The following is a 16,656-nucleotide window of genomic DNA, read 5'->3' on the forward strand; positions in this document are numbered from 1 at the left end:
CACTCTTAAACTGAGTAGAGGTATATTGAGAGGGGGGGGGGCATTGAATTCACATAAAATAAGGAGATATAAATTGTGCATTTTATAATTTGGGATGAGGGTTGAGAGTGAAAAGTAATTCTACATTCACACCTGTTAATAATATCTTTAATGTTTGATGCCAACCAGCCTTTTATTCTAATGAATAAACAAATCACATCTCCTGAATCTAGACCAATTAACTTACTTTTGTCTCACTCATATAAGCAATAATGAGGGTAAATTGAATCTGATGTAAACAGTGCCCTCTATAATTGTATCAAAAAACACTTACCCTTGTCTCATCTCGTATAAGATGTAATCCAAGTGAGTTAATTCCATGTAAACAGTGCCCTCTACAGTTCTATCTAAAACACTTACCCTTGTCTCATCTTGTATAAGATGTAATCCAAGTGAGTTGATTCCATGTAAACAGTGCCCTCTACAGTTCTATCTGAAACACTTAACCTTGTCTCATCTTGTATAAGATGTAATCCAAGTGAGTTAATTCCATGTAAACAGTGCCCTCTACAGTTCTATCTGAAACACTTACCCTTGTCTCATCTTGTATAAGATGTAATCCAAGTGAGTTAATTCCATGTAAACAGTGCCCTCTACAGTTCTATCTAAAACACTTAACCTTGTCTCATCTTGTATAAGATGTAATCCAAGTGAGTTAATTCCATGTAAACAGTGCCCTCTATAGTTGTATCTAAAACACTTACCCTTGTCTCATCTTGTATAAGATGTAATCCAAGTGAGTTGATTCCATGTAAACAGTGCCCTCTACAGTTCTATCTGAAACACTTACCCTTGTCTCATCTCGTATAAGATGTAATCCAAGTGAGTTGATTCCATGTAAACAGTGCCCTCTACAGTTCTATCTAAAACACTTACCCTTGTCTCATCTTGTATGAGATGTAATCCAAGTGAGTTGATTCCATGTAAACAGTGCCCTCTATAGTTCTATCTAAAACACTTACCCTTGTCTCATCTTGTATAAGATGTAATCCAAGTGAGTTGATTCCATGTAAACAGTGCCCTCTACAGTTCTATCTGAAACACTTACCCTTGTCTCATCTCGTATAAGATGTAATCCAAGTGAGTTGATTCCATGTAAATAGTGCCCTCTATAGTTCTATCTAAAACACTTACCCTTGTCTCATCTCGTATAAGATGTAATCCAAGTGAGTTGATTCCATTTAAATAGTGCCCTCTATAGTTCTATCTAAAACACTTACCCTTGTCTCATCTTGTATAAGATGTAATCCAAGTAAGTTGATTCCATGTAAACAGTGCCCTCTACAGTTCTATCTAAAACACTTAACCTTGTCTCATCTTGTATAAGATGTAATCCAAGTGAGTTAATTCCATGTAAACAGTGCCCTCTATAGTTGTATCTAAAACACTTACCCTTGTCTCATCTTGTATAAGATGTAATCCAAGTGAGTTAATTCCATGTAAACAGTGCCCTCTACAGTTCTATCAAAAACACTTACCCTTGTCTCATCTTGTATAAGATGTAATCCAAGTGAGTTAATTCCATGTAAACAGTGCCCTCTACAGTTCTATCTGAAACACTTACCCTTGTCTCATCTTGTATAAGATGTAATCCAAGTGAGTTAATTCCATGTAAACCGTGCCCTCTACAGTTCTATCTGAAACACTTACCCTTGTCTCATCTCGTATAAGATGTAATCCAAGTGAGTTAATTCCATGTAAACAGTGCCCTCTACAGTTCTATCTAAAACACTTACCCTTGTCTCATCTTGTATAAGATGTAATCCAAGTGAGTTGATTCCATGTAAACAGTGCCCTCTATAGTTCTATCTGAAACACCCTTGTCTCATCTCGTCCAAGATGTAATCCAAGTGAGTTGATTCCATGTAAACAGTGCCCTCTACAGTTCTATCTGAAACACTTACCCTTGTCTCATCTCGTATAAGATGTAATCCAAGTGAATTTATTCCGATGTGGACAGGTATAGGATTCCTTCCGCCCTGCGGAGGAGGAGCAAAGCCAAAGAAGAATGCTGATCCATAGGCACGGAAATTATTTCTACAATAGTCCAAATACATCAGCTGAAGTTTCTACAGAGAAATAAAGTGCAATAGATTAAGGATATTTTCCTCTTATGGTAGAGCATATTAAGAGAATGGACAGTAGATTATAGCAAATATTATCTATGTATGGTCTAAACACTACACAAAGTGCAATAACAATATGACTCAACACATAAATAGAATTTATGCTATAATTACATGTACATTTCCAACAACACCAAAGTTAACACACACACACACACACCCACACACACACACACACACACCAACAACACCAAAGTTAACACACACACACACACACACACACACACACACACACACACACACCAACAACACCAAAGTTAACACACACCTTTCAAAAAACAAAGCAGTATTTTATTTATTTCTATTCCAAACGTGCCTTCCAGACAGGTGAGAATGTATTGTGACTAATACTACAGCACAAATAATCATTAAAGATCAAGTTTATTAACATTTACAGCATTATTACAAGCCATTGTAACAGATATTGGCATAGAGTGTACAGCTTTAGCTGTGTGTTATTTTTCCTTATTTTGGCGCCAGCTAATCATGCAATATGAAAACCCAGGGAATATGCAAAGTCAATAATAGAATATAATGTTTTCTCCAGTAACTAGTGAATTTAAAACCTAGTGAATATCCCTGCAACTTTAAATTCACTAAATCTGAAACCAATAGATATTTTCCTCTTTACAGTGTATCACATGTCTTTCCTTACCACGTTGTCTTTAACTCCTTTGGCAGTGATTACTTTATGTTGCTGTGCTATTTTATGAGCCCAGTTGATACTCTTTCCACTGTGAGATCTTCTCATTAGCTTCATGGCAGGAATAAAATGTCTCAGATTTATGTTACTAAAAAGAAAGCCAAACAATAATAATATGCTAATGATATAGCTAGCAAACTAAAAGAGATCAGAAGTTTAACCCAGTGAGTTCAAGAGCAAAAACTAGTGTACGAAGGATTTCAAGAGCAAAAACTAGTGTGCTAGGGAGTTCAAGAGCAAAAACTAGTGTGCTAGGAAGTTCAAGACCAAACACTAGTGTGCTAGAGAGTTCAAGACCAAAAACTAGTGTGCTAGGAAGTTCAAGACCAAACACTAGTGTGCTAGAATGTTCAAGAGTAAAAACTAGCGTGCTAAGGACTTTAAAGTACAAAAACTAGTGTAATAAGGAGCGAAGAGCAAAAACTAGTGTGCTAAGAAGTTGAAGAGCAAAAACTAGTGTGCTAAGAAGTTGAAGAGCAAAAACTAGTGTACTAGGAAGTTAAAGAGCAAAAACTAGTGTGCTAGAGAGTTAAAAAGCAAAAGCTAGTGTGCTAGGAAGTTAAAGAGGAATCAAAGAAAGCTTAGAAAGAATTCCCATGTGCTGAGAGTATTGGAGACACATTAAATATAATTCAAAATTACTTGTACTTGATTGAGATAGTGATGGAAAAGCTGAAAACTAATAATGCAAATCAGAAAATTATAATATGAACAGATTTGAGTGTAAAACTGATTGGAACCAAAAAAAATTATGAATTATTATGCTAATTAGGGAATTAAAATAAACAGATTTTAACCCCAAACTAATCTGGTTTGTACATTGTCCTAGAGCATCTTTGTACCAAGTTTCATTGAAATGGAATAATTAGTACTTTAGATATCAGTGTGATAGCTTAAAAGTGGTTAATTATGCAAATTAGTAATTAATATGTACAGATTTTAACCCACAATTATTCAGTCTATTGTCCCACAGCATCCATGTACAAAGTTTCATTGAAACGTGATGATTAGTACTTGAGAAATCAGTGTGAAAGCTGAAAATTAATTAATTAATTATGCAAATTAGGTATTTAATATGCCCAATTATTTACCCTAAAACTAATCAGGTCTTTGGATAGTCCTGAAAGATCTATGTACCAAGTTTCATTGAAACGTGATGATTAGTACTTGAGATATCTGTGAAAAAGCTGAAAATTAACTAATTATGCAAATTAGGTAATTAATATGCACTGATATTACCCTAAAAACTATCAGGTCTGTGCAGTGTCCTATGACATCTATGTACAAAGTTTCATTGAAATGTGATGATTAGAACTTGATCGGTGGAAAAACCAAAAATTCATTAATCATTATGCAAATTAGGTAATTAGTAATTAGGTAATTTTTACCAAAAACTAATCAAAACCTAGCATTAGTTCAGAGCATCTATGTACCAAGTTCCATCAAAATCCAATGAGTGGTTGTTTAGATATCAGTGGAACAGTCAGGGAACAGCTAAAAATTAGCTAATTATCATGCAAATTAAGTAATTAATATGCATGGATTGTTACCAAAAACTAATCAAACCTGCGCACAAGTTCAGAGCATCTATATACCAAGTTTCATCAAAATCCAATGAGTGGTTCTTTAGATATCAATGGAACAGTAATAAAACAGCTAAAAATTGGCTTATTATCATGCAAATTAGGTAATTAATATGCATGGAATTTCACCAAAACCTAATGTGCTAGGGAGTTCAAGAGCAAAAACTAGTGTGCTAAGAAGTTAAAGAGCAAAAACTAGTGTGCTAGGTAGTTAAAGAGCAAAAACTAGTGTGCTAGGTAGTTAAAGAGCAAAAACTAGTGTGCTAGGTAGTTAAAGAGTAAAAACGAGTGTGCTAAAAAGTACAAGAGCAAAAACTAGTGTGCTAAGGAGTTCAAGAGCAAACACTAGCGTACTAGGGAATTAAAGAGCAAAAACTAGTGCGCTAGGAAGTTAAAGAGCAAAAACTAGTGTACTAGGAAGTTAAAGAGCAAAAACTAATGTGCTAGGGAGTTAAAGAGCAAAAACTAGTGTGCTAAGAAGTTAAAGAGCAAAAACTAGTGTACTAGGGAGTTAAAGAGCAAAAACTAGTGTGCTAGGAAGTTAAAGAGCAAAAACTAATGTGCTAGGGAGTTAAAGAGCAAAAACTAGTGTGCTAAGAAGTTAAAGAGCAAAAACTAGTGTGCTAAGAAGTTAAAGAGCAAAAACTAGTGTACTAGGGAGTTAAAGAGCAAAAACTAGTGTGCTAGAAAGTTAGAGCAAAACAATCAAAATCACTGATAGTCAAATATATTCATAATATAAACTTACTTTAAAAAACCTGATTTGTGTTTCTTAGAATCATAATCTCCATAAATGATCTGAAAACAAACATTATCTATTCATTTGGGGGTTCCTTAATTGATTGCATTTGCATGTTCATCATTTGTGCAGTTGTGGATATCGTATTACCTGGAGTCAACAAACCGGAAGGTAGGACAGATTTTGAGTGTTCCAAACACGCAGAGTCGCAGTGCACAGAACATCATTGTTTCCAGCTCGCAACATAAAAAATCCCCTGGAATAAAACTGCCATCATCTTTCATACCAGCCTCTGAAAATTTACACACTATTCTACCTAAGCAAGAATAACGAGCATGCAAATTATCTTTGGCTATAGCGTAATATTTACATATTTTTGCGGATATTTTGGAAGTTGAAAAACTATGACAAGATCATATTTTAAAAATCATTTTTTTCAACTGGAAATCCATGTTTCTCAGCCATTTTAAATAGTTTTTCTCGCCACCCACATTCACTCCGCTATCTTTAAAAAACTGTTCAAAATATGCCGCTGACTTCTTCCGGGTTGCATGTCTACCTGTGCTCTTTTGCTAGGTTATTAAATAGACTACATCGCGTCTGACGATAATTTGGGAATTGGGATGCAGAGAATGAATGATAATTGTTGGGTGCAGTGAAACTTGGTTGAAAATGTCAAACTATCCCACAATGCATTACTCTTTAACATGTACTTCAATTCAACTCAAACTCCCACAATGCATTGTCATCTGCTCAGTAACATGCTTAGTAGAAAAGAATATTGAATTTAACTAAAATTCCCACAATGCAATGCCTTATGCAAATCTAAAACTCAGTTCACACTGACCTGCATCAATATTGCTGCTAAAGATATTGCATCTTCATCTGTAGCTGGGTACATTGACTTTAACACATTTACTAGGCACTCATCAAATAGCAATTTTATAGCCTGAGGATCCTTAACCTGTTAAAAATTCAAAAACCACTTAACTTTATGCATAATCAGCAGTGATCACTTACTGCTTTTCAAACACATATAGACTATACTATTATGTATAGAGGGGTGATAGGCATTCAAGGGTAGGACATGCTACAGGAAGAGAAAGTTATAACTAGTTCTGACTGAATGAACACATCACAAGATGTTGCAAACCATTGATTTCATCAGAAATTTATGCAATTTGTTGATCAAAGAGTATTTTTGATGATGCCACTGTCTTAAAGCTGCAATAGAGTATATTTTGTTTGTAGCATGCAACAATTACAGTATTCACAAAATATTCAGATCAGATGTCAAGTACGGAGCAAATTCTGTTGTGATTGATTTTTCTTCCAACAATCATGAATGCCACAACTACTGATTTTGGTTGACAGCTCATGTGTGCCCACATAAATACACAGCTAAGCAAGAAGAACTTTGTATCTAAAAGATAACTTAATGGCAACATTTAGTTACTTTTGTAAGTTTTGGGTTCACTTTAAACAAGTTAGTACCATATGATTTAAAACAAAAAAATAAAAATAAAAGCAAATAAATCCCATCCATGGTATTAGTAAGGCAAGGTGATAATATAAAACACACACAGGACATGACATACACACATAGGACATGACATATACACACATAGGACATGACATCTACACACATAGGACATGACATCTACACACATAGGACATGACATCTACACACATAGGACATGACATCTACACACATAGGACATGACATCTACACACATAGGACATGACATCTACACACATAGGACATGACATACATACATAGGACATGACATCTACACACAGAGGACATGACATATACACACACAGGACATGACATCCACACACATAGGACATGACATCTACACACACAGGACATGACATCCACATGCATAAGACATGACATGAAATAAAAATACACCAAATGCTTGAAATATGAACATATGCACCTGCGATGCTCAGCAATGTACAAATGTAGTCTGGTGCATTTATCAGAAAAAGTTAAAACTTAAACAAAAGAAAGTGAATCATTCAACAAAAAGTTATGAATAATAGATGCAAAAGAAGTATTGCCAATTTGAATTTAGAATATGCAAATCTGAATTTAGGATATGCAAATTTGAAGTTGCAATATGCAAGATAGAAATGAAAATGTACAAATCTGAAATGAGGATATGCAAATTTGATGGTTAACTCATTGAAGAAAAGAGCAGCCCCTCCTTGAACTACATAGTGGAGGAAGGCATGAGAAAATTTGTAGTTCTTTATACGATCTTAATTAAAAAGACCTACTACTATGGAAAAAATATTATACTGCATTGACAGTTGTAATCATAGTGGTATGTTATTAGGAATGACTAATTTTACTTTATTTTTGATATTAGTGGAAGGAAATGTGCAACATTTAAAGTGTTCCCAAACTATATCCCAAACATACCTTATTTTCAACCGATAAGGCTAACCTAGCATCTCGTCGTAAATACAATCGTGGCTTCTCAGCCTCAGGTTTGTAGTTAGTTAATTGTTTAACAATAATGTCCCATGATTTCATGTGAAGTAAAGGCTTATGTTCCGCTCTCATTTGTAAATCTGAATAATATTAATTAAAAAGATAGTCTGCTTAATGTCATTCATGGGTTATAAACCCATTACACCATACAATAACAGGTTATAAACCTATTATTTCAGTCATTCATGCATTATTTAATAAACCTTCACAACAAAGATGTGTTGTATTATGAAAACAACTTACTTCATACAGCAGTTTTGGTATTTGATAAAACAAATGAATTTTTTAAACTGTCCATGCCAGTATGTATAATGCCAGCACATCTTTAACTGTCCATGCCAGTATGTATAATGCCAGCACATCTTTAACTGTCCATGCCAGTATGTATAATGCCAGCACATCTTTAACTGTCCATGCCAGTATGTATAATGCCAGCACATCTTTAACTGTCCATGCCAGTATGTATAATGCCAGCACATCTTTAACTGTCCATGCCAGTATGTATAATGCCAGCACATCTTTAACTGTCCATGCCAGTATGTATAATGCCAGCACATCTTTAACTGTCCATGCCAGTATGTATAATGCCAGCACATCTTTGATGAGAAGGCCAGTAACCATTTATCACCTACCTTCAATTCAAGCTTCAATGGAATTAAAGCATTTCTTCTCAAGAACAGATATGGTTTTTGTCGTTCTGGTTTATGATATGAATACTGTGATATGGTGTTTTCCCATTCCCTGACTTCCATCACTGGTTTATGTGAGGACCTTAATTGTAATTCTAAATGCACACAGTGAGCAAGCAAGGAGTAAACTAGGGAGCCAATGTGCAATGAATACATGCAACAACCAATTACAGTTATTAAAATAAAGACCCCTTATGTTCTATTGTAAAAACATGCACTCCTTAGGTTAAGGCGAAATATTATTATACAGAAGTATGTTGAGATATATGACAGGAAAGTAGTTGTTATATACTAAAAGACATAAAATATATTTCAATTTTGAGTATTTTGAGTTTTTGCAATTATTGAGGAGACAAATGTTAGTTAGTTGGAATGTGCAAGTGCCCTGTATACTCATCAGTGTATATTGTATGACTCAACCATGAATAAATTCAAGGTACTTGTCCGGAGATGTTGATAATGAAGATGGGTGTACCCTCAACAATAAAGTCTGATACCTGTAACTGTCAAAGTCTGGTACTAGTAAGTGAACATTGGCAAGGTCTGGTAATAACAAGTGACCCAGTCTGGTAACCGACATTGGCAAAGTCTGGTAATAACAAGTGACCCAGTCTGGTAACCGACATTGGCAAAGTCTGGTAATAACAAGTGACCCTAGTCTGGAACACATTATTGGCAAACTGGTACTAGCAAAAAAACCCTAGTCTGGAAACCATCAGAAAAATCTGGTACTAGCAAGTGACCCAGTCTCGTACCTGTCAGTGGCAAAGTTTGATGATAAAAAAGGTCCCCAGACTTGTAGAGTATGATTAATAACTTACGTAAATTCTTTGAAGCGATCCATATTGCAAAGAGATGTTCACAACCATTGGGTAAATCAAGTTGCTATGGTGATAACAGAAAGAAAAAACATCATGCTTATATGATATGATACAAATAATACTGCATCAGTGACTTCACCAAGCAATAATGGGATGCAGTATTCAATTAAAAGAACCCTTACCCTGAGTAATTGATGGACTGTTGTATTATTCCCAGAGACTAAATCCAGGACGACATGAGAACTATCCAGATCCAGTAAATGAACATCTATCTTGGGAGCCTACGAAGTAAGGTAAGTTAGGGGTTAGAAAATAAGTTTAGCATCCAGAATCCACCCAGAGCTTACCCATCAGTTGCCTCATACCATCCAGAACTTACCCATCAGTTGCCTCATACCATCCAGAACTTACCCATCAGTTGCCTCATACCATCCAGAACTTACCCATCAGTTGCCTCATACCATCCAGAACTTACCCATCAGTTGCCTCATTCATCCAGAACTTACCCATCAGTTGCCTCATACCATCCAGAACTTACCCATCAGTTGCCTCATACCATCCAGAACTTACCCATCAGTTGCCTCATACCATCCAGAACTTACCCATCAGTTGCCTCATTCATCCAGAACTTACCCATCAGTTGCCTCATACCATCCAGAACTTACCCATCAGTTGCCTCATACCATCCAGAACTTACCCATCAGTTGCCTCATACCATTCAGAACTTACCCATCAGTTGCCTCATTCATCCAGAACTTACCCATCAGTTGCCTCATACCATCCAGAACTTACCCATCAGTTGCCTCATACCATCCAGAACTTACCCATCAGTTGCCTCATACCATCCAGAACTTACCCATCAGTTGCCTCATACTATCCACAACTTACCCATCAGTTGCCTCATACTATCCAGAACTTACCCATCAGTTGCCTCATTCATCCAGGACTTACCCACCAGTCTTTTCATGCCATCGAGGAGTTACCCACCAGTCTCTTCATACCATCTAGGACTTACCCACAAGTTTTCATTCATCCAGGACTTACCCACCAGTCTCTTCATACCATCCAGGACTTGCCCACCAGTCTCTTCATACCATCGAGGATTTACCCACCAGTCTCTTCATACCATCCAGGACTTACCCACCAGTCTCTTCATACCATCCAGGACTTACCCACCAGTCTCTTCATATAATCCAGGACTTACCCACCAGTCTCTTCATACCATCAAGGAGTTACTCACCAGTTGTCTAATACCATCCAGGACTTACTCACCAGACTCCTCATACCATCCAGGAATAACTGACCAGTCTTCTCATCCATGCAGGACTTACCCACCAGTCTCCTCATCCATCCAGGAGTTACTCATCAGTATCCTTATTCATCTAGGACTTACCCACCAGTCTCTTCATCCATCTAGGACTTACCCACCAGACTCCTCGTGCATCTAGAACTTACCCACCAGTCTCCTCATTCATCCAGGACTTACCCACCAGTCTCCTCATCCATCGAGGACTTACCCACCAGTCTCCTCATCCATCCAGGAGTTACTCATCAGTATCCTCATACCATCCAGGAATTGCCCACCAGTCTCTTCATACCATCGAGGATTTACCCACCAGTCTCTTCATACCATCCAGGACTTACCCACCAGTCTTTTCATACCATCCAGGACTTACCCACCAGTCTCTTCATATAATCCAGGACTTACCCACCAGTCTCTTTATACCATCAAGGACTTACCCACCAGCCCCTCATCCATCTAGGACTTACCCCACCAGTCTCCTCATCCATCTAGGACTTACCCACCAGTCTCCTCATCCATCCAGGAGTTACTCATCAGTATTCTCTTCCATCTACGAGTTACCCACCAGTCTCTTCATCTATCTAGGACTTACCCACCAGTCTCCTCATCCATCTAGAACTTACCCACCAGTCTCCTCGTCCATCTAGGACTTACCCCACCAGTCTCCTCATCCATTCAGGACTTACCCACCAATAACCTCACACCATCCATGATTTACCCACCAGCCCCTCATCCATCCAAACCTTACCCACCAGTCTCCTCATCCATCCAGGACTTACCCACCAATAACCTCACACCATCCATGATTTACCCACCAGCCCCTCATCCATCCAGGACTTACCCACCAGTCTCCTCATCCATCTAGGACTTACCCCACCAGTCTCCTCATCCATTCAGGACTTACCCACCAATAACCTCACACCATCCATGATTTACCCACCAGCCCCTCATCCATCTAGGACTTACCCACCAGTCTCCTCATCCATCCAGGACTTACCCACCAATAACCTCACACCATCCAGGATTTACCCACCAGTCTCTTCATCCATTCATCATTTACTTACCGGCCTCCTCATAGCATCCCTCAGTAGTTTGGAGACAGCTTCCCATTCATTTTGTCGGCATTCTTCACACAGATGTAAGGGAGTTTTACCATCCTTGTCTAGAGCTCCCTAGATAGTAACAAAATAATTAAAAGAATGAATGCTATATTGTAAGCTTGTTTGCAGTACACAGATTCCTAAACTTTAAAATGAGTGACATGTGCACAAAGCTTGTTTGATGCATTATAATGACTGTGACTCACTAGCATTGAACAAAAAATAACATTAATAATTGGATTGTAACCATAGAAGCAAGAGTTGAGTCTCTTACAAATCAGACAGGATTGTCTATTTGTTTAGGATGAAATCAGTGAATCTTGTTGGTTGAGATTAGCTAAAGTGTCACAATCGGATTTATATGGCCTGAGACCCATATCAAATATGACGTCAGTGGTTTGTTAATTTTTGAGGGTCGTAACAAATTTGGATTTCAATGATGCATAGCAACATGGCAACAAAGCTTAGAGGTCAATAGAATAGTTAAGTATCTCTCTTTTGTCAGTTATGGTAGTGTGGCATCTAGTCCTGTTCATGTACAATTTAGTCTAAAAATTCATGTCTTATTTTCAAAATTACGAAATGTTTTAATGTTACCAAAACATTTTTAGATAAGTAAATTTTTATATGAATTAGGTTTTTTGATTGCGTCAATAAGACGTCAATATCACTATTTAATGTTGCGTCATTTGGTTTATGTCAGTGACGCATAAAAATGACTTATTAGACACACTGCCTGGCATATATAAACAAAAGTATTAGAATAATAAATTAAACTTAGTAACAAGCCTATGCATGTATGACTTTTTATTTATGTATACCTTATCTATCTCTTGGTGTGCCAGTAACAGTTGAACTACCTTGGGATATCCTCTCATTGCTGCAAAGTGAAGTGGTGTTGAACCGTTCTCATTTCTATAAAACAACAATAAAATTAATTGAATTTAATTGCATAGTGTAAATGTAAGTATGGTTTGACACAAAAAGTAGTGCTATAACCAAGAATAATTACCATTCAGACAACTGAATACTAACATAATTGCCTGAACAGATTATAGTGAATATATTGGAAACATACATTTCAAACAAGTGAGATTAAAATGTCATGCCCTAAAAAGTTATTTATTGGTGATCTGCTGCTAGGATTGCCCTTATAATCACTTGTGTGTGGGTGTGTGTATGTATCTGTGAGTGGCATCTTCACATATTAATTCTTCTGGCAGGCAGGTCATACCTCCACTTTAGTTAGACGATAAAATTGAAAAAAAAATTCTTGGCCCACTGCCACCATGACAGCAGCCAAAAAACATGTCAAATGTATCTCCTCCTACAAATCTTGGTTAAAAACCATATCTTATTCTACTCAGCTTAAGTGGGGAAACATTTGCCAGGACTGGTTTTTTAACTTTTGGGGGGTGGGGAAAGCGAAACTGGGCCAATATTTGTCAAACTGACAAGCAGGTCACACTTGCACTCTAGAAAAGTGGACAAATTTAAAAAAAAAATAATTTGATTGTAGCTTCGTGCAAATGTATCCTCATACAAATCTTTGATTCAAAATCTCATTCTAATTTGCTTGAGTGTGTGCCTAAAGTTACTATTTTGTTTTTCGAGTCACTACCATGGCAACACCTGAAAAGTTATTTTTTTTAGTGGGGCGGATCACCAATCAGCCTATCAGCTTGTTAATTAGTGGGGCGGATTACCAATCAGCTTATCAGCTTGTTAATTAGTGGGGCGGATCACCAATCAGCTTATCAGCTTGTTAATTAGTGGGGCGGATTACCAATCAGCTTATCAGCTTGTTAATTAGTGGGGCGGATCACCAATCAGCCTATCAGCTTGTTAATTAGTGGGGCGGATCACCAATCAGCTTATCAGCTTGTTAATTAGTGGGGCGGATCACCAATCAGCTTATCAGCTTGTTAATTAGTGGGGCGGATCACCAATCAGCCTATCAGCTTGTTAATTAGTGGGGCGGATCACCAATCAGCTTATCAGCTTGTTAATTAGTGGGGCGGATCACCAATCAGCTTATCAGCTTGTTAATTAGTGGGGCGGATCACCAATCAGCTTGTTAAATAGAAGTTATAAATGACAAGCAAGGATATTGTAGTGGATATAAGACCTACCTGGGTAAAATTAGCATATTTGAAGGCAGATAATAACTGAGCGTACGTACACAAATGAAGCAAACAAGCAGCCTGTCGGCTGAGATAGCTACGCTGTTAGCAATTCACATTTCAATTAAAGAACAGAAGATATCATTAGAAAATGAACAATATGTATAGGCTCAAATCAATGGGACTTGCTGTTTTCAACAAGAATTCAAAAATATCACTTTTTACCAAAAATGACAAAAATATTCATCAAAATTAGAGAATTGAAGATATCATCATGAAATGAACAAATCTGAGAGAGGTCCACATGTAGTACCTATATATGTAATATCAAAGCAATTGGACTTGCGGTTTTTAACAAGAAGTCAAAAATATCACTTTTTACCAAAAATGACAAAAATATTTACCAAAATTAGAGAATTGAAGATATCATCACAAAATGAACAAATCTGAAAAAGGTCCACATGTAGTACCTATATATGTAATGTCAAAGCAATCAGACTTGCGGTTTTTAACAAACGGTTTTTAACAAGAAGTTGAAAATATCACTTTTTACCAAAAATGACAAAAATATTCACCAAAAATAGAGAATTTGAGATTTTGACATGAAATGAACAAATCTGAGAAAGAACCATCCAAGGTACAAATTTGAAAACATTCTGACTTGCAGTTTTAGAAGAAGAAGTTGAAATTGTAAAGTTGACGACGACGGGCAATCAGTAATATGAACAGCTCCGCTGTGTCGACTTTGTCGACAGCAGAGCTAAAAAGTCAGGGGTCACCAGCCCTTTTTCAAGAAATTGATGGTTGTATTTTAGTGGAAAGTCTCCATTTTGACACTATTATAACACTTTTACCTCAGGTTCCTATGGTAGTGATATTATGCAATATCTCAAAATCTAGCCTGGTGACATGGGCTGACAAAATCATATATTGTTAATGATGGAGTACTTTATTTTGTTATTCTGAATTATTTAAAAAATCTTGGTTTTAAAAAGTGTCAAAAATGCATTTTTCTCTAACAATGTGTTCTATGGAATTGTTTTAAAAATAACAATTTTCAAGAAATATTAGGACACGTTTCTCAAAAAGCTTAACTGTAATACACAAAATAATGCTATTTCATTGTACCATGAGATATTAGCTTCATGATTGTACATAATAAACTAATGAACATTGTCATGCGATTTATGACCAATTTTGTCAAAAATTATGACTAATAAATATTACTTACTCTACAGTTGGTGAGCATCTTCCTTGTTGTAATATTACTTTAACTGTTTCACTTTTACCATACCTATAATAACAATATAGTTCATTTATTACATACCTTCAGACAAGGTCATATTTCTTCTATTTATTTAGGTATAACTTTACAATCAACTGGAAAGTTCCAAGAAACAAGACAACATTTAGCAGACAAAGCTACTAGAGCAATGTATGCACTGTTGAAAGCAATGCCAAGAGAGACTGACTGTAGAACATTTATGCACCTTTTTCAGATATGTATTAAACCAATTTTGTTATATGGATCAACAACTTGGGGACATGACATACTAGACAATAACAGATGGGACAAAACACCAATTGAACAGTTACATTTGAAATTCTGCAAAAAAATACTAGGTGTGAGTAAATTCTCCTCAAATGCAGCATGCAGAGCTGAACTTGGTAAATTCCCATTACTTATAGATATTCAGGAAAATCTTATTAAATACTGGTATTGTATTAGTGCTTTACCAGACAGTAATATTACAAAACAAGCCTTTGAAGAACAAAAACAACAAAATTTAAATTGGTTTACAGCAGTAAAAAACATGGTCTCCGAAAATATTACAAACTTGTCCTTGTCTGTCTTACATGTACCTCAAAAATTACCACACAGTAAAATAAAAAACATACAAAAAAACATCCAACAAAGGTATGTAGAGTTCTGAAAGTTGAGTGTAACAAATGATAATAGAAAACTGAGAACGTATATAAAGTTTAAAGACTCGTACACTTTTGAACCATATTTGCTTTTATGTAATCTGAAACATAAAATCTTATTGACTCGTTTCAGAATAAGCAGTCATGTATTAGAAATAGAGAAGGGTAGACATACCCAATCCAAAATACCTTTAGAAGACAGAATCTGTAAGCAATGTTCCCAGATCAAAATTGAAAATGAAGAACATTTCTTCATGGAATGTCTTAGGTACCAAAAAGAAAGACAAAAGCTATTTAATAATATCAGTATTCCAGAAGAATTGAAAAGTGATGACCAGATATTTAAATATATTATGAGTTCAAGAGAAGACGTACTAATAAGACAAGTTGGTGAATACTTATACAAAATATTTGAAATCAGAAATAACAATAACTGACATTTTACTTTAGTTATATATGTATTGTACTTTATTACTAACATTTTATTGCTGTCAACCAATGGAAATTATTTCTAAGGATGCAATAAATTCATTATTATTATTATTATTAATTTAATAACTAATATATGGTATGTGTACTCACATTCATACATGGTATGTGTAATCACATGCATACATGGTATGTGTACTCACATGCATACATGGTATGTGTACTCACATTCATACATGGTATGTGTACTTACATGCATACATGGTATGTGTACTCACATGCATACGTGGTATGTGTACTCACATGCATACGTGGTATGTGTACTTACATGCATACATGGTATGTGTACTTACATGCATACGTGGTATGTGTACTTACATTCATACGTGGTATGTGTACTTACATGCATACGTGGTATGTGTACTTACATGCATACATGGTATGTGTACTTACATGCATACATGATATGTGTACTTACATGCATACATGGTATGTATACTCGCATGCATACATGGTATGTGTACTTACATGCATACATGGTATGTGTACTTACATGCATACATGGTATGTGT

The 16,656-nt window shown here is 36.1% G+C and overlaps 1 protein-coding gene across 1 annotated transcript in view; it reads right to left on the reverse strand.

The window, feature by feature from the left end:
• The window catches only part of LOC102801335 (krev interaction trapped protein 1-like), a 36,545-nt gene that overhangs the window by 5,427 nt on the left and 14,462 nt on the right, over positions 1–16,656 (reverse strand). The window contains exons 5-14 of the mRNA XM_085495948.1: positions 14,961–15,023; positions 12,428–12,521; positions 11,571–11,678; positions 9,386–9,484; positions 9,204–9,267; positions 7,622–7,773; positions 6,038–6,154; positions 5,200–5,249; positions 2,821–2,956; positions 1,944–2,108 (exon numbers count right to left, since the gene is read on the reverse strand). Coding sequence (XP_085352074.1) covers positions 1,944–2,108; positions 2,821–2,956; positions 5,200–5,249; positions 6,038–6,154; positions 7,622–7,773; positions 9,204–9,267; positions 9,386–9,484; positions 11,571–11,678; positions 12,428–12,521; positions 14,961–15,023 — 1,048 coding nt within the window. The remainder of the gene's footprint in view (positions 1–1,943; positions 2,109–2,820; positions 2,957–5,199; positions 5,250–6,037; positions 6,155–7,621; positions 7,774–9,203; positions 9,268–9,385; positions 9,485–11,570; positions 11,679–12,427; positions 12,522–14,960; positions 15,024–16,656) is intronic.

Source organism: Saccoglossus kowalevskii, chromosome 22 (genome assembly GCF_978046115.1).
Source record: "Saccoglossus kowalevskii chromosome 22, keSacKowa6.1, whole genome shotgun sequence".
Classification (NCBI taxonomy): domain Eukaryota; kingdom Metazoa; phylum Hemichordata; class Enteropneusta; family Harrimaniidae; genus Saccoglossus; species Saccoglossus kowalevskii.